The sequence below is a fragment of the Bombina bombina genome, chromosome 10 (assembly GCF_027579735.1).
Source record: "Bombina bombina isolate aBomBom1 chromosome 10, aBomBom1.pri, whole genome shotgun sequence".
Lineage (NCBI taxonomy): Eukaryota > Metazoa > Chordata > Amphibia > Anura > Bombinatoridae > Bombina > Bombina bombina.
In genome coordinates, this window is record NC_069508.1 from 94,635,167 (window position 1) to 94,654,079 (window position 18,913).

An 18,913-nucleotide genomic window follows, 5' to 3' on the forward strand; every position below is an offset into this window, starting at 1 on the left:
TATTCTGTCCCTGGACATAGTGTAAGATTATTACGTAAAATCTAAATAATAATAAAAAAAGTGATTGATAATATTTATTTGTATTTATGTTTTAAGGATCTGTAGTTGCTGGAGTAGTTGGAACTAAAATGCCTCGTTATTGTTTATTTGGAGATACAGTGAACACAGCTTCAAGGATGGAGTCTACAAGTGAAGGTACAAATATGTATTACACAATGTACAAACAAGATAAAGGAATATGAAAAACATATATATTTTTTTCATGATTCAGAGCATGAAATTTAAACAACTTTCCAGTTTCCTTCTATTATCAAATGCACTTTATTCTCTTGGTATCCTTTGTTGATATCTTTGTAGACTAGCTGCTGATTGGTGGCTGCACATATTTGCAAATTGTCATTGTTTCACCCATAGTTCCCAGTAGTGCATTGCTTCTCCTTCAAAAAAAGGATACCAAGAGAGTCAAGTGCATTTGATAATAGAAGGAAATTTCAGAGCAACTTTCTAATTTACTCCTATTAGCAATTTTTCTTCATTCTCTTGCTATCTTTATTTGAAAAAAGAAGGCATTTAAGCTAAGGAGCCAAACAATTTTTGGTCTAGCACCCTGGACAGCACTTGTTTATTGGTGGGTGAATTTATCCACCAATCGGCAAGAACAACCCAGGTTGTTCACCAAAAATGGGCCGGCATCTAAACTTACATTCTTGCTTTTCAAATAAAGATACCAAGAGAATAAAGAAAATTTGATAATAGGAGTAAATGAGAACGTTGCTTAAAATTGAATGCTCTATCTGAATCGCGAAAGAAAAAAAATTGGGTTCAGTGTCCCTTTAATTTCATGCTTTTAAAGATCATAATGTTTCTTCCTAAGGCATATTTCAATCTATTTGCACCCAATGATGATGTCGTATTTGATAAACTACTGTTTATAAAATAAATACAATGTAAATGTCGAATAGCTAATCAACACTGTAAAGCGAAATTTGACATCTAGAATTCCTTTTATTAGACATTAAAACCTATATTTTATATCTATACTATGCTGCAGTTTCCACATTATTATTCTGAGCAATTATTTAAAGAACCAGTAAATATAGTAGGATAAAAAAGGACAATGCAGTAGTCTGAGCTTCAAATGAATAGTAGATTTCTTTATGACAAATTTCAAACTTATGTCTATTTCCATTCCCCCTATATCATGTGACAGCCATCAGCCAATCACAAATACATATATAAGTTTATATTCTGTGAATTCTTGCACATGCTCAGTAGGAGATGGTGAATCAAAAAGTGTAAATATAAAAAGACTGTGCAAAAAGACTGTGCACATTTTTTAATGGAATTAAATTGGAAAGTTATTTAAAAGTGCAGACTCTATCTGAATTATTAAAGGTTAATTTTGACTTGAGTGTCCCTTTAAAATAATTTGCATTCGATCAGAACTTTTATGGAAGTTTTTGGTGTACTGCTGACAATGCTGATGTAGATTCCAATGCCTTTTTTTTTACAAACTGTGTGGAATGGAACCCTATTTAAAGGGACAGTAAAGTCAAAATTAAACTTGCATTATTCAGATAGAGCATGCAATTTTACAAAATGTTCCAACTTGCTACCATTATGTAAATGTGCACAATATTTTTTTATATTCAATTTCTGAGGCTCAAGGTAATAATACAGGTAATAACTGCTATGTAACATGCAAAGCCCAATATTTTTACAAACCACTTTGTTTTCTGTTTTTGAATTAGCCTTAAAAATCCAGTGCACTTCCAGTTCAGCTGATCTTCTCCATAAAATTGGGGGATATATTCTCACCTGTCGTGGGACTTTAAATGTAAAGGTAAGTTTTAAATATGAAATTGATTGGTCACTTTCAGCCATACTTGTAAAAACAATCTTGTGATAGGGCAAAGGTTAATGTACACTGATTAACATGCAGTGGGCTAGATTATAAGTGGCACGCTATCGTTAGCAGGAGTTGCGATAATATAGCTACCGCGCAAACTTAAGTGTGATATTACAAGTGGAAAATAAACGCGACAACTCAGGCATAAACTAAAAAGGATTTGCGGAAAAGGTTTAGGGCTTAAAAAAAAAAAGTTTCCCGAACACAATATAAATACAGTACATTAAAATAATCAGTTACACTCATATATACACTATATGATAATATTATTCATATAAATATTAAGAATACATTTTTTATAAGGGTTCAAAGGTATATGACAAGGTGTTTGAAATGGAAAGGGCTATTATATATATATATATATATATATATATATATATATATATATATATATATATATATATATATATATATATATATATATATATATATATATATAAAATTCATTAAAATTTTGGGGGGAGATAAAAAACTAAAATTAAAATTCTCCATGTCTCAAAATTAAATCAATGTAAATATTTGCATAGGAAATTAGTACATCTAGGCAAGTATCCCCGCTTGCTTTTCCCCAGAAATTCTTAATATGCAATGTTTCCAATGCACAAGAGAATTGTGGGTAAGATATGCAAATTAGATATGCAAATTCTCAGTTTTTTTGCTTCAAAAATACTGTTTTGACACAGCGATCCTTTTAAACAGGACTATGACAGCAAACCAGAAATCACTCAGTAGACAAGCCTGTTTCGTTCTTTTTAGAACTCATCAGTAGGAGATAGATTTCTGGTTGCTGCATTGGAAAAGCTATTTTCATGGTTAAACCAAAATTCATTAAAATTATGGGGGGAGGGCGGAGGCGGAGCTGGCCGCAGCCAAGATGGCTGCTTAACACCATAGCTCTGGAAACCAGCTCCAATAAAATGACCCCATAAGATCACATTTTCGCTGCATTACAGCTAAATTCATGAAGGCTTCATAGTTACTCACATAAGGAGGCGAGGGGCCGAGTTTAAGTTCATAGCTCACTCATCTAAGCTACGGGGCCAGCATTAACCTCACGGCCTGTGCCGCACTCTGTATTCCCCGGAACGCCGCAGCGCTACAAACTGCAGAGGACTTCAGCTGTGTAAGGGGATAAAGCCGATGCGCATCCTGCCTACAAAGGAAACCACAGGTAATCTACAGCAACAGAGGGAGCTCCCTCCCGCATCCTCCCCACAACCGACACCTTACCCACACGCCACCGGACTCTCCTGTCCTCCAGTAACAGGCGGCCATATTTACCACGTGGCAAGGGGGAACAACAAAAAGTTTAACGCTGCTGCTGCAGCGCATGTTTAACCTGAGAGACATATGAATAGTAAACGGCTGAGTACCGGGGGGTGCCAAGTAGAAAAAGAGGGAGGATTGCTGGAGTAGGGATCAGCTGAAGTTTCGTGAAAACTCAGTGTAGCATATAAATTCATGTGCACCTTTTCCTTTTATAACTACCATTGGGCTGAGCTATTGTCACTTATTTCTCCCCTGGATCTCCTCTGCCCAGACAAATATTTCTTTATATAGCTTCAATCTTCCATAATAAAACCAACTTGGGATAGACATCCATTATTCTCACCCCATCTCTGCAGCAGAGTATTCACTGTATGCTCGTAGAGCTCTTCATAAATTTCTACTATGAACCCCAAACGCTCTGCAAAACCAAACAAGCCACAGAAAATAACTAGCCAAAGGGATAGTGTGGTGGACCAGTTTTTCTCCCCTACGGGAGCTAAAGCATCAATGCATACAGAAGCCACCAGATCGCCTATGAAAAGAGTGGAGGCACCACAGAAACATGTGGAGGCCCCTGAAGAGAGTACCTCTGTGCCAAACGCTACCCTTTCCACACTGGCGTCCAAACAGGACATTGCAGACATTATACGCTCATGCATCCGTGAGGAAATAGCAGAAATAAAACAGGACTTGTACTCCATGGGCAATAGAGTGGAAGCACTAGAGGAATTTACAGACCACCTGCAGAAGGAAATTAATACAACTCAGGATGCCACAAACCATCATACTACATTGCTATCAGACTTACATGACAAGATAGAGGACCTTGAAAATCGGAGCCGTAGGAAAAATCTTAGGATCCGTGGCATTCCTGAGTCGGTGCTCCCAAAAGACTTCCCAGCCTACTTCCCAGCCCTCTTTGCTCACCTTAAGAGCTCCACTACAGATATCCCTTGGGTCAGAGCTCATAGAGCCCTGCGGCCCAAACCCCCTGACTCAGCGCCACCAAGAGATATCATCATGAAGTTTAAGGACTTCAGAGAGAAGGAAGAACTTCTAAACCTCTCCCGCAAGAATCAGCCGGTCAAGTTTCGAGGGGTCGTTTTACAATTTTTCCAGGACCTTTCACAAAGGACTTTGCAGAGAAGAAGGGAGCTGGCCCCTTTAACCGCACTCTTACGTCAAAAGAGGATTCTATATAGATGGGGTTTCCATTTCCACTTATACGTCCTGCATGGAAATCGGAAATTAACCTGTAAATCTACAGAAGACATCGGAGACTTTTGCTCTGCCTTAGAGCTTGAGGTCCTTACTGGATTACCTACAGAAGAATCTCAAGAACCTCCAAAGAAAAGACCAGCCAAGACAGATCCAAGAATGTGGCAAAAAGTTGTCCCCAAGCAGAGGGCTCGCCCTTTAGACAGGTCTCCAAGCTCCTCTCCCTGATACGCACACAAGAGACCTTTCTTTTTTGTGGAGCTGAACCAATTATTGGGGCCCGAGATCAGGAGGACGGTAACTTGGTAAAGTACGCCTAGCAAATAGCATTTTGGGGGCTAATTTAACCCAGATTTCTTTTATTTTCTTTTATTCTCTTTTTGAACTTTTCCTGTTCCTGTTCTGCTGTTTATTGTTGAGTATTTATTTCAGAATTGTAACTACTCGAGTCCCCATACTGATCACTTTAATGTAGTTTGAACTCTAACCACAATGTTTTAAACTTGTAAATTCTTCTTTATTGATGTTATGTTAACGTGACTTATGGGTAATCGTTAGATCTATTTGTATACAACCTAAGGTGGAGCTGGCTATCATCTCCTCCCAACTAATAAACGTTATATGACGTTAATTATTTTAAGATACTTTTTGCTAAGACATAAATTATGTTACTTATTTTTATGTTATTACTTGTTTATAATGTTAATGTTGTGTACGATAAATGCAGTTTTAGGGTTACAATTGAGATTAGTAATGCACTCACAGATTACCAATCCGAAACTATTGACTAGATCCTTGCACAAGATGACAGATTTCCCCCCACTGACGAAACATGATTTCTGACAGCAAGAGCATTACACTGATAAGCCAGAATGCGAGAGGCCTTAACTCCGCCCAGAAGCGCTCCATTGCTATGCTAGACCTCCGTAGGAAGGGAGGTGATATCCTTTTCCTACAAGAGACGCACTTCCTAAAATCTAAAGAGCCTAAATACTTCGGGGGCTATTATACACAACAGTTCCATAGCTCTTTTGACCATAAGAGAAATGGTGTGAGCATCCTCATAAGCAGGCGCATCTCTTTTACTCCGATTCACACACACTCTGACATTGAGGGAAGGTATCTATGTGTGACTGGCTTAATGTACGGTTCACCAGTCACGCTAGTGAATTTATATGCCCCAAATAACAAGCAACTCCCTTTTTTTAAAAAATACTTCGCCCAAATTTTGGATCATACTATAGGAACACTCTACATTGGAGGGGATTTTAATGTACCCATCCACCCAGACATGGACACCACAAATCCTAAACCCTCCACATCTAAACACACACTTAAGCAATTATGGAAACTCATGTATGAACAGACGCTATTCGACATATGGAGATTTAAACACCCAACTAGACGGGACTACACTTTCTTCTCCTCCCCACATCGCTCATACAGTAGAATTGATTACCTCCTGACAAATCAAAAAGGCTTGTCCAATGTTCTCACTTCCAGGCTTTCCCACACAGTATGGTCAGACCATTCTGCTGTGCTTTCCCACTTAGTATGGCCCTCAGCACCAAAGAATACTTTCCAGTGGAAATTAGAGGACAATTTACTAAATTTCCCCGACTTTAAAAACAAGATAGATAAATTATTGCCGGAATACTTTCAGTTTAACTCTATACCCGAGACTGATCCCTTTTCAGGGCAATGGGGAGCTTAGGTTTTTTTAGTTAGGGTTTTATTTGGGGGGTTTGGTTGTGTGGGTGATGGGTTTTACTGTTGGGGGGCTGTTTGTATTTTTTTTTTACAGGTAAAAGAGCCGATTTCTTTGGGGCAATGCCCTGCAAAAGGCCCTTTTAAGGGCTATTGGTAGTTTAGTTTAGGCTAGTTTTTTTTTGGGGGGGGGGCTTTTTTATTTTGATAGGGCTATTAGATTAGGTGTAATTAGTTTAAATATCTTGTAATTTGTTTTTTATTTTGTGTAATTTAGTGTTTTTTTTTGTAATTTGGGTATTTGTATTTAATTTAGTTAATTGTATTTAATTTAGGTAATTTATTTAATTGTACTGTAAGGTTAGGTGTTAGTGTAACTAAGGTTAGGTTTTATTTTACAGGTAAATTTGTTTTTATTTTAGCTAGGTAGTTAGTGAATAGTTAATAACTATTTAGTAACTATTCTACCTAGTTAAAATAAATACAAACTTGCCTGTAAAATTAAAATAAAACCTAAGATAGATACAATGTAACTATTGGTTATATTGTAGCTAGCTTAGGTTTTATTTTACAAGTATTTAGTATTTAGTAAGTATTTAGTTTTATATAGGATTTATTTAGGTAATGATAGTAGGTTTTATTTAGATTTATTTTAATTATATTTAAGTTAGTGGGTGTTAGGGTTAGACTTAGGGTTAGACTATAATGTAGGTGTTGGCGATGTTGGGGGCAGCAGATTATGGGTTACTAAGTATAATGTAGGTGTCGGTGATGTCCGGAGCGGCAGATTAGGGTTTAATAAATATAATGCAGGTGTCGGCGATGTCGGGGGCGGCAGATTTATGGTTAATAAGTGTAAGATTAGGGGTGTTTAGACTCAGGGTTCATGTTAGGGTGTTAGGTGTAAACATAAATTTAGTTTCCCCATAGGAATCAATGGGGCTGCATTACGGAGCTTTACACTGCTTTTTTGCAGGTGTTAGGCTTTTTTTCAGCCGGCTCTCCCCATTGATGTCTATGGGGAAATTGTGCCCGAGCACATATAACCAGCTCACCGCTGACTTAAGCAGCGCTGGTATTGGAGTGCGGTATGGAGCACAATTTTGCTCTATGCTCACTTCTTGCCTAATAACGCCGGGTTTAGGAAAACCTGTAATACCAGCGCTGTAGGGAAGTGAGCGGTGACAATAACTTGCAAGTTAGTACCGCACCCCTCATAACGCAAAAGTAATAATCTAGCCGATTGTTAAATACAAACAATAGTGCAATAACAAAATGCTATAACATATTAGAGCATTTTCTATTTGCGCTTTTATTGTCTTTTTACTAGACCTCACTGGGTCTCAGTTGCACACCCCCCCCATCTTATTTCAATATCAACTGTTCCAAAGCTCCCCTGTATTGTAAATGACACGTTATGGATTCTTTTCATCACATTATTATCAAATTTTCTTGTTTACTTGGTATCCTTTGTTGAATACTAAGGTAAGCTCAGAAGCAGCAATATACTACTCTGTCATAGCTGGTAATTGGTGAATGCTATGCACATATATGCCTCATTGTACCACTAGCTCCCAGTAGGTTTACACTTCAACAAAGGATACCAAGCAAACAAAGCACATTTGACTATGAAAGTAAAATGGAAAGTTATGTTCTATCTGAATCATGAACGTTTTAACTTTACTGTCCCTTAAATAAAATACTGCCCTATCCATTGCACTCTGTAGAACAATGTCTGCTTGTTGTCTAGGAATTGACTGGAGCATTATTGAGCATGTGCTGAGTGCTTCAGTTTACTGTAATTAACATTTCACTCAATCTCTAAGAGACAAAAAGGTTTGTGCTTTTACTCTTTAAAAATGCTCTTAAAGGGATATGAAAACACTATTTTTTTCTTTTATGATTCAGATAGATCCTGAGATTTTTTACAACTTTCTAATATACTTCTATTATAAATATGTCTTCATTCTCTTGGTATCTTTTTTTAAAAAGCAGGGACGTATTTTTAGGAGCTGGTCCATTTCTGGAGCACTATATTTCAGCAGTTTTACAAGAATGTTATCCATTTTCAAGAGTACTAGATGGCAGCACTATTTCCTGCCATGTAGTGTACTCCAGATGCCTACCTAGATATCTCTTCAACAAAGAATATCATGGGAACGAAGCCAATTTGATAATAGAAACGAATTAGAAACTTGTCTAAAATTCTATACCCTGTGTTAATCACAAAAGAACATTTTTGTATTTCATATCCCTTTAATGATAGAGGCAATAAACTGAAAAATGCCAAGTTACTTAACAACACACATTTGTATATACTAACTGATATTTACTCACCATATTTTATAAGTGCAAACATTTTCACAGGACATTTAACATAAATAGATATAAAACTCCAAAAAAATATTTTGGGATTCACATAGAGTATTTCATTTTTAAAAAGTTTCCAATTTACTTCTTTTATCAAATTTGCTTCGTTCCCATGATATTCTTTGTTGAAGAGATACCTAGATAGGCACCTGGAGCACTACACGGCAGGAAATAGTGCCGCCATCTAGTGTTCTTGTAAATGGATAACATTCTAAAGACCAAGATTACAAGTTTTGCGCTATACCGATTGCGGAAAAAACACAAAAACATTAGCGTTATCGCACTTTCCATAGCGCTGCCATAACAAGTTACTGATAAACGTTCTCTTGTTGTGTGATAAGCTCCATACCACACAAAACCCAAGGCCTGATTTGACGTGCTCGTGCACTCTTTCCCCCAAAGACATCAATGGAGAGAAAGTGTTAGAAAAAAGCTAAAACCTGCGATCACGGAATGGAGATTGCCGTAACGTAACCCTATTGATGTCTATGGGGAAAAGAAAGTTATGTTAAAACCTAACACCGTAACATAAATCTCTAGTCAAAATACCCCTAATCTGCTGCCCCCGACATCGTCGACTCTAAATAAAATTATTAACCCCTAATCTGCTGCCCCCGACATCAGGACACTAAATAAACCTATTAACCCCTAAACCGCCTCCCCCCACATCGCTTCTAATAAAATAAACCTATTAACCCCTAAACCGCCCCCCCACATCACAACACACTAAATTAACCTAACACCCCCTAATTTTAAATTAAATTTACAATATAACTCTTTAAATTAATAAAAAACTTACCTGTGAAATAAAATAAAAAAATAAGTTTAAACTATAAAGTAACCTAACATTACTATTTTAAAACAATAAAATTATTGGAAAAAAAATAAAAAAATTACAAATTAAAAAAATTCTAACACTACAGAAAAAAATAATCAGGAGCCTGCCATATCAGGAGAATCTGAAGGCTCTCCATTTTTTAAGATCTCTATTGATTGCGTTATAGAGTCGGGCATTGTTTAAATTATAGAGCTTGTGGTATGAGTCTGATAGTTTGGTGCCCAAGTATGTAATTGACTTTGTGGCCCATACAAATTTTAAATTGGTCTCGATCAGCTTTTTAGCAAGTGGCGGAAGGTTTATAGGTAATGCCTTGCTCTTGTCTAAGTTAATCTTATAGGCCGAGACAAGTGAGAAATCATGCAAGGTTTGGTATAGGTTGGGAAGGGATATCAGGGGTTTAGTCAAAGTTAGGAGGACATAGTCTGCGAATAATGACAGTTTATATTCCAAGTCTCCAACAACCACTCCTGAAATGTCTGACTTGTTCCTAATACAAGCGGCAAGTGGCTCCATACATAAGACAAACAGTAATGGGGATAAGGGGCACCCCTGACGGGTGCCATTTAGGACCTCTATAGTCTTAGACTGGAACCCTGCAGCCCTGATAACCGCTGTCGGGTGAGAGTATAGACCCTTTATTGCCTTCATAAAGGCCCCCCAAAACCCATCTTGGTTAAGACTGTACTCATATAGATCCAATCTATTCTGTCAAACGCCTTCTCCGCGTCCAAAGATAGGAGCAGGCGTTTACTTCTCCCTTAAATAATCTACCAAGGTTATAGTTTTCCTCATGTTATCTGGAGCTTCCCTAACTGAGATAAACCCTACCTAGTCTGGGTGGACCAGATTTGTGGCTAGTTTCTTAAGCCTATTAGCCAAAATTTTGGCGAGGATTTTAACATCCTGATTTATTAGGGAAATTGGTCTGTAGCTTTGGCATTTCTCTAGTTTTTACCAGGCTTGGGGATCACTACAATCCTAGCGTTCAATTCCTCTGGTGGGATAGCATTGCCTCGCATAACGTCATTACAGAATTTCTGTAAGTGGGCAGCCAATTCAGACTTAAATATTTTTTTTATTTTTTTTTAAGTTTTCTTTATTAACCATTCCAAATAAATTACAAAGAAGTAATATGTAATAAAAAGGAAAAAAAAAAACAACAACATCAGAATATGTATAACATAGTAGTTTAGGGTAAAGTCGATATATTAACAGGTTCTGTGCATGCCAGTCAACTTTGTTAGGAGAAAGCAATAGGGTTAAAGACATTTAAACACAGTGCAAAGAGAGGACAAGTCAGTCCTCAAAGTGTCTTAAACCAGTGGTTCGTGAGAAGGGGGGGGAAGAGGGGGAGAAGGAGGGTAAGGGTCTCAGCCCGTCGTTGAGTCCTGGAATTAAGGGCTCACAGATCCCAAGCTCCACTAGACTCAGTCAGTAGTCGTAACATTGGGTCTCCAGTTTGTGTCATAGGCGTCTTTCCAGTCGGCCCAAACAAGTTCAAAGAGGTCTGAATTGTCAAGTTTGTGGAATATATCCTTTTCCATAGTATAGATATAGGCCATTGTGTTACAAATTTTAGTCCAACTGGGGGGGTCTCCTTTTTCCATGCGCAGGCTATAGCATTTTTAATAGTCGTGAGGAGGTATATGCATATGTATGAGTGGTGTTTCTGTAAGGTATGTACTATGTGTAATAGGGCCGTGGATGGTGTTTTGTGGAGGGGTATTCCAAAACTGGAAAGGGTCTGGAAACCTATGTTCCATAAAGACTGGATCTTAGGGCACTCCCCCCCAGATATGCATTATAGTGCCCCTCTGACCACGATTCCTCCAGCAGCCGGGAGACACACTCAGGAACATCTTAGCTAATCTAGTGGGGACGTAGTACCAATGGGATAGGAGTTTGTAAAAGGTTTCATATAGTGTAATGCAGTGGATAGCCTTCTGGGTAAGTTCTAAGGTATGTTCCCAGGTATGAGGGGATACTGAGGTGTCTAGAAGGGACTCCCAGCGCTGCAGGTGGGTCAGGGTTTCAGAGGGTGAGGAGTCCATGAGCAACAAATAGTGCAGGGATAGTGGTCTACAAAGTCGGTTGCCTTGAGCCCACACGGATTCCCAGGGGGTCAGCAGATGAGCCAGGCCCGGTTTGAAACCCCAACTTAAGAGGAAGATTCTAATTCAATGGAATTCGAAAGGTAAATATGGGTGGGTTGAAGGTCCCAGGAGTTTTGAAGGAGCCCTGTGGGGAAGAGGACCACAGGTCTGAGACCTGAATGACTCCAAGTTGAGCCCACTTATGTGGGTGGGTATCTTGTAATCCTGAAAGGAGGCCAGCCATGGAAGTTATGGGAGAAGGGTGCGGGGCTATATAGGGGTTATGTCGCAGCTTATCCCACATGTCTAGACATTCGGTAACCACAGGATTAATCAAATTGAATTATCTTTGGCAGTGCGGTGGGGTCCATATTAAATCGCGAAGATGGACACTATGGGGCAGGGAAGCCTGCTCAATTGATCTCTATTTGGACTGGGAAAGTTTGACTCCCCACTGCGCAATATGGGTGAGCATCGCCCCATCATAATCCCGAAGTACAGAGGGGGACGAAATGCCCCCCGAGGTTTTGGGGAGTTGAAGTATTTTGTGCGCCACTCTGGGGGGTTTACCTTGCCATATATATTTTGTTAGTTCACTTTGGTACTGTAAAAGTATGTATTAAGGGATCTTGATGGGGAGGCATCGAAACAGATAGGTGAGTCTGGGGAGGAAAGACATTTTTAAGGCAGCTATCCTACATAACCAGGAGACGTGAGTTAAGCTCCAATCCCGCTTGAGGGAGCGAAGCGCTGACAGAAGAGGTATGTAGTTGTCTCTGATTATCTGAGGGAAGCTGCAGGAGAGCCTGATCCCCAGATGCAGGATAGATTTCTCTGTCCATGTAAAATCAAATCTGGATTTCAGATAGGCCAGTTGGTCACAAGGTATTCCCTGCGTATATATTTCTGTTTTTAATAAATTTAACTTGTAAAAGGAATGGGCTCCGAAAGAGGCCAAGATATCCATGAGTCTAGGGATAGAATATGCAGGGTCTGATGTAAAAAGGGTGACATCGTCCGCAAATAAAGCGATCTTGTGCACTGTGCCAAACAAGGTAACTCCCTTTATTTGGGAATCTGTTCTAATTTGTTCCGCCAAAGGTTCTATGGCCAACGCGAACAGCAGCGGAAATAGCGGGCAGCCCTGCCTAGTACCATTAGGATCGGGAACGAATAGGAGTGAAAACCTAGTCCGCTTACTGAGGCTGTGGGGTTAGAGTAGAGTGCTTTGACCGCAATTACAATTTCCTTGGGGAACCCAAAACTCTTGAGTACCACCTACAAATATTGCCACCTTACTCGATCGAAGGCCTTCTCGGCATCCAGGGAGATAACCGATAGGGGCCTATTGAGTTTAGAGGAGAGACTAATTATATTAAGCAGCATCCTAGTATTATCTGGACCCTCCCGCTGCGGGACAAACCCTTTCTGATCAGGATTGATGAGGGATGGTAAGAGACCTGCAACCCGATTAGCCAACAACTTAAAGTAGAATTTTATGTCCGAGTTAATAAGGGATATTAGTCTGTAACTAGTACATAAGGAGGGATCCTTATTTGGTTTCAAAATGGTTACAATGGTAGCCTCTGAAAATTCCTTTTTAAAGAAGCCCTCTTCTCTAGTGAGATTATAAAGTCGAAGAAGTAGAGGGGAAAGCTCTTTACTGAAGATTTTGTAAAAGTGAACTGGGAATCCGTCTGGGCCCGGAGATTTGAAGGACCATGAGTTTTTAAAACCCTCTGGATTTCCATAAGTGTAAAGGGGGAGCTTAGGGAGTCGCGCTGCTTAACAGTAAGTGTGGGGAGCTTCAGAGAGTCCAGATAAAGGGGGTAGCTTGTGGTTTCTCAGAGCTATTTATATCATACAAGTTTGAGTAATATTCAGCAAATGCGTCTCCAATATGTGACAGGATTTTAAGAAGGGAGTGTGCAGAGTGTTTGCGGTGTATGCGTGAGGAACCAGTTCTATTCCTAATTTTATTTGCCAATAGGGTGTCTGCTTTGTTACTTTTGTAGTAAAATAACTGCTTTAGTTTAGTTAGATTGAGTTGAGTTCTACGAAGCTCAATTTGGGATATGTGATGCTTAGTGGCCGTGATTTGGCGGGTTAGAGCCGGAGAAGGGGTGCTTCTGTTTTGAGTTTCTAAATTTCGGGGTTTGAGGTGGGCTTGTGAGAGAGTAAGTCCAGCCTGTTCCCTAAGGTGTGCCTGCTTGGTAATCATGAGTCCCCTTATAGTAGCTTTCGCAGCCCCCCATAAGGTGTCATCTCGAACTAGTGAGTTATCGTTGATTTGTATGAAGTGTGTGATATTTCTATGGAGTTCCTCTCTGAATGGGATGTCCACAAGGAGTTGGTTGGGCATACGCCACTGGGCTCTAATGTGTGAGGAATATGTTGAGTGAATATCGGCCAACACAGGGTCATGATTGGACCAGGGACATAAATGGATCCAGGATCGTGTAACTAGGTCGAGTGAGTCAGCAGTGGAGAATTAGTAGTCAATTCTAGTATATAATTTATGTGGGTGTATAAAATGTGTATAGTCCCTATCTTGTGGGTGGATGGCCCTCCAGACGTCGTCGTATCCTGAGCAGGACATTAGGTTACGAAACCTGTTAGCTAATAGTTCAGCAGTCGTATAAGTTTTGTCTGTATCAGTGGTCTTCCTGTCAACTCTATGGTCCTAAACCATATTGAAGTCTCCGGCAAGGAGGACTCTACCTTGTTTTACCTGATCTAGTGTGTGTAAGAAGTTCTTGAGGCATTGCGGCTGATGGGTATTGGGCAGATAAACAGAGGCCAGGGTGTAGACCACATGGTTCAGTTTACAAATCAAGATGACATACCTTGCTTGGGGATCCCTGATAACCTGGATTAATTCATAGGCACTTGTGGAGTAAAATCGCGACTCCTCTCGCTTTCTTAACAAAGGGGGCATGTTCGATATGTGTATAGGACTTGGAGGAAAATCTAAGGGGCTCGTTCTCTATCCTGTGTGTTTCCTGTAGAAAAACTATGTCTGGATTGTGATGTTTCAGTAAACGGGCTAATAAACTACGCTTATGAGGGAAGTTGAGGCCTCTAACATTTTGGGTAAGGATGCGTACTGGAGGCATGCGCCAGTAGAAACGTGCAATGCAGGTCTAATCAGTGTGTACTAACTGTCCAACGGGCGTGGGGTGAAGGAAAGAGGATAAGGGGTAAGGAGAGTAGGGTAGTATAAACACTAGTAAAGTGTCTGTGGGTGTGGTGAAAGTAGTCCACCTTGAAGGACAAGGCCGGATTGGCCTAACAGGATACCAGGAGATTTCCCGGTGGGCTGCAGTAGCTGGGGCTGGAAAGCTATAATTTAAAGGGACAATTAATGGATGCAATTGGGTTGTAGGGTGCCTATATATTATCATTTTGGAACTTTTTTTAAATACAAACTAATATATTATAATTCTGAAAAAAATATTGGAGGGTGGAGTATCCCAGTAATCCCCTTTGATAAAAATGGTGTGAACATTCTACTGACTCAAGTAAAATAGGGCTGGTCTTCAAATTTTCCAGGGCTGCTTTTTATACCCAGTCCGGCCCTGTTGAAGGAGCCCTAGAGTGGGCTTCTAGATGGGGGGAGAACACTATGCTAAAGAACAGAAATATTAAGGGCCGAGAGTATCAGCCCCGCTCTTTAAGTTATAAAAATGCAACTATAACATATAAGCAGTAAATCTCAACATATACAAGTCAAAATTAAAGAAAAAACATTGTAGATAGTGTGTCTGGTATTTGCTGGTCGAGCTAGGAAACAGTCCAAAAAAGAACAACAAACGTTTTAATGTGCGCCAAGTTGCTACTGAGGTCGTGAGGTGCTCACTAAAGATTTAAGTCCCAGGAAGGTTAGTCAGGGAGCCTCTCCCTGTGGTCTGTTAATATCTTGAGGTTGGTGTATCTTAGGGCATTTTATTCTCTGATCTTTCACAGACCATTCCGGTGCGGAGGCACGTAGTTTAGGGTTGGGAGACCCTTGTATGGGTGGAGGATCATGGCGTAGACCCCAGGATGTCAGGAGGGAAAGTCCCTGGGAAAGGGTAGTGACCACAGTGATTTGGTTATCTTTGGTGATGAAGAGTCTAGGGGGGTAACCCCACCGCTATCTAATGCTGGTTTTGCGTAAGGTGGTGGTGACAGGTTGAAACTGCTGACATTGTTGGAGGGTATGGGCAGAGAAGTCTAGGAGAAGCTGGACATCTTTAAATCTTTCGCTGAGGGAGGGCTTGCATTAATCTGTACTTGTAGAGGAAGCTGTGGAAGCAAGCTATTACATCTCGTGGCTTATCTGTAGCCACCATCCTGGAGCGGAGGGCCCTATGAGCTCTCTCCATAATACTGGTTAGGTCCGCTGGGGAGCCCACCAGCTCCTTGAACAGAGCCTGTAAGTACTCGTGGAGGTCTCCCTGTAAAACCGACTCTGGTATCCCTCTGAACCTTATGTTGTTATGCCTGGACTGGTCTTCGACATCCGCCAGCTTAAACTCCAATTGCGAGATTTGGTCTGCCAGATTTTCTGAATACGAGAGCAGGTTGGATTGATCCACCACTATGTCACCTTGTTGGCGCTCTAGCGCATCAACCCTTTCACCAATTTCAGAGATCCCCTTCTTCAGTTTAGCAGAACTACATTGTATCTCCTGAGTAATCGACCGGGTTTGCATGGCCAACATTTTTTGTAGTGTGGATTCTGTAATAAAATGTTGTGATGAGGTAGCAGAGTACGTGCTAGATTGGGACTCCTCATCCTGGGAGTCAGGATCACTTAAGTCTCTGTGGACCTCCATGCTTGGGTCTTTTACTGACTGTGTGAAGTGGTCGTAGACCGTTTTCTTGGACTTAGGGTTAGACTTGGGGTTCTTTCTAGCTGACTGAGGCATTTTAAGAGATATTGAACCTCAGGAGAATCAATCTCGGATGGGACTATGTCTCAATAGATATGCATACAGTACCCACTGCCAAGGAAGAAAGAGGCTATATAGTATAAAACAGTCACATATCAGACACTACTAAAGTACCTTTAGAGTGGGGCTGAATACCAGACACCTCTACATATTAGCTATAACTGTTACTTATTACCTGCCAGCGACCTAACAAGGATGTAAATCCCACAGAAAAGAAGGTCTCAACAGACCACCACCTCAGGGAAAAGGGGATATGACCATAGGGAAGGGGAAAGGGGGAAGGGAAGTGACCAACCCAGACAAGCTGGGCCGGAAAGGGAGAGGCGCGGAGGGGCCCACAGCAATCAATCCCCACCTGCGAGACACACAGCCTGCGTGGGAAAATTCACAGTGTTAGTAAATTATGTAATAGAGTAAAACAATTCACAATAGACCAGATGGAGGGACACAATATTGGTAAAGCATACAACAGAGCAATATAACAAACCTTCAGAATAGGTAACCTCTGGAATGTTTTGTTAGCCTCTAAGCTGTCTTTAAGGTGGGTGGGATTGGTCTTAGGGAATAGGCGAATAAATTATAAAGCAGGTTGTACCGTTAGGGGTTCAGTACACCAAATGCGTATCAGCTTAGAGATAAGAAACTCACTGGACTTTAATCAGAAGTGGTCCCCCCTCTCATCTCAGTGTCTGGGTGGCACAACCTGAAGGGGGGGGGGGAAAGGGGAGGGTAAGTGACCAGCTCAGACAGGCTGAGCCGGAAAGGGGAGATTCGAGGGGGGGTCTCTGTAAAACAAGTTCACAGGTATTCTTAGTAATAAGACAATGCAGTAAACATTTAGCTTAAACTGTCTGCTTGTAATGTGGACGACCTGTAGAGGCAAGTTTGGGTTAAATAGTAAAAAGACACTCAGGAAAAAGATAACACTACACTTCAGGCTATCTACCCAAAGATACCAAAGCTGATGCAGCAGCTATAGTCAGATAAGACACATATGAGTGCAACACAGATAGTTAGTAATAAATCCGGGACGTTTATTGTGTCTCTGATCATCTGCATTCACTTAAGTGAGTGACCCACTGTTGTTGAATGTTCTACTGAGGGTGCCCTCTATCCCCCTCTCTGTGGCACCCACAAGTGTTATGTCCAGACTCCTGGGCCTTCAGTAAATTATGGACTGTCTCTGTGCTGTGCGGACTGTTCTAGGTCTGTATTGCAGGATAGCCCCAGTGGGGAAGCAGAGAGCATCGGACATATAAGGGAGCCCCTTTCTATCCTAAATATGTTTTGGGCTGTATTCAGAAACTTAGGCAGTGCAGGCCGTAATGCCACGTGGGTAGAAGAGGGGGTGTGAAGTGGAAGCCTTTATAGTAGATGTGTAAGAGAAGGTAGAATAGTTGTGGAGAATATCTCTCTTACCGACTGTCTGCAGGGCTTCCGATCTGTAAGTAAGTCCCCCCCTCCTCTGAAATCTCCGCTGCTGCGGTCGGGTTCTCTGTGGAGCCGGGACACTTGTAGCCAATATGGTGGATTTTCGTGCCAAATAAGGAATGGCCTAAATTTAACCTCCTCAAGCACCACAGACTGTTCCTTTGAGTTTCCCGGGGTTCTGGAAAGAGGATCCGCCATATACAGCTGGCTGCAGAATACACTTTAGTGCGGCACCTCAATCTCTCATTCACCGGGCAAGGCCGCTCCGCAATCTGCTGGAACTTGTCCAGCTAGTTGTCTCCTCCGTTTCTCGGCTACTCTGAGTTCTCACCCTCTCACTCCGGAGTAGAGCCCCGACCCTCCGGAGTGTGAAGAGTAGGTGGTTGTTATATGCGAGGTACGAACACAGGCAGAAGAGTCCTCTGATCCTGAACCCTGGCACTCACAAGCTCTGTGTAGGGAACGGTGGTTTATAGGTTCAAGTAAGCCCCTTCTCTGAGGGTCTGTCCCAGTTAGGAGCACCAGTCTACTAATTTAAGCAACCAGGTTGCGCAAAAAATAAGCTCATATTCAGTTTTTAGGAGCTCTAATACAGAGCTCTCAGAAAACACGTTTTCCTCTCTTGGCAGTTAGCTCCGCCCCCCAGACTTAAATATTTTATAGTATTCCCCCGGGAAACCATCTGGTCTCGGGGCTTTACCTGCTTTCAGATCTTTAATTGCCAATAGAATCCCCCCCCAGTGACCTCAGCATTTAGCTCCTCACTGTCCTGTTTGCTTAGTCTTTTTAATTTTGCACCCGCCAAAAATTTTATAAGTAATTCCTGTATTTGAGGGGACTGCTCTACTTTTTTACCATCATAAAGAGTGGAATAATAATCCGCGAATGTGTGCGCTATCTCCAGGGGGTGAGAAGTGTGTGTACCATCTGCTTTCTGTAATATAGTGATAGCGTCACTCCTAACCTTCTCCCTGATTTTATGGGCTATAAATAAAATATTGAGGCTTCAATCTTTGGATAGCCCTAATTGAATTGGAGTCTAGGATTTTGGCTAATGCCTTTCTTTTCAGCTGAAGTGTTTTTAAAGTAGATATAGCAGATGTTTTTGGTGGTGTATCTCCAATTCCCTTATTTCTGT

General features: G+C 40.9%; 1 protein-coding gene across 1 annotated transcript in view; it reads left to right on the forward strand.

Annotated features, from left to right (window-relative positions):
* LOC128640731 (atrial natriuretic peptide receptor 2-like) overlaps positions 1–1,906 on the forward strand; it is a 293,375-nt gene extending 291,469 nt beyond the window's left edge. The window contains exons 17-18 of the mRNA XM_053693158.1: positions 97–195; positions 1,752–1,906. Coding sequence (XP_053549133.1) covers positions 97–195; positions 1,752–1,906 — 254 coding nt within the window. The remainder of the gene's footprint in view (positions 1–96; positions 196–1,751) is intronic.
* The last annotated feature ends 17,007 nt before the right edge of the window (positions 1,907–18,913 follow it).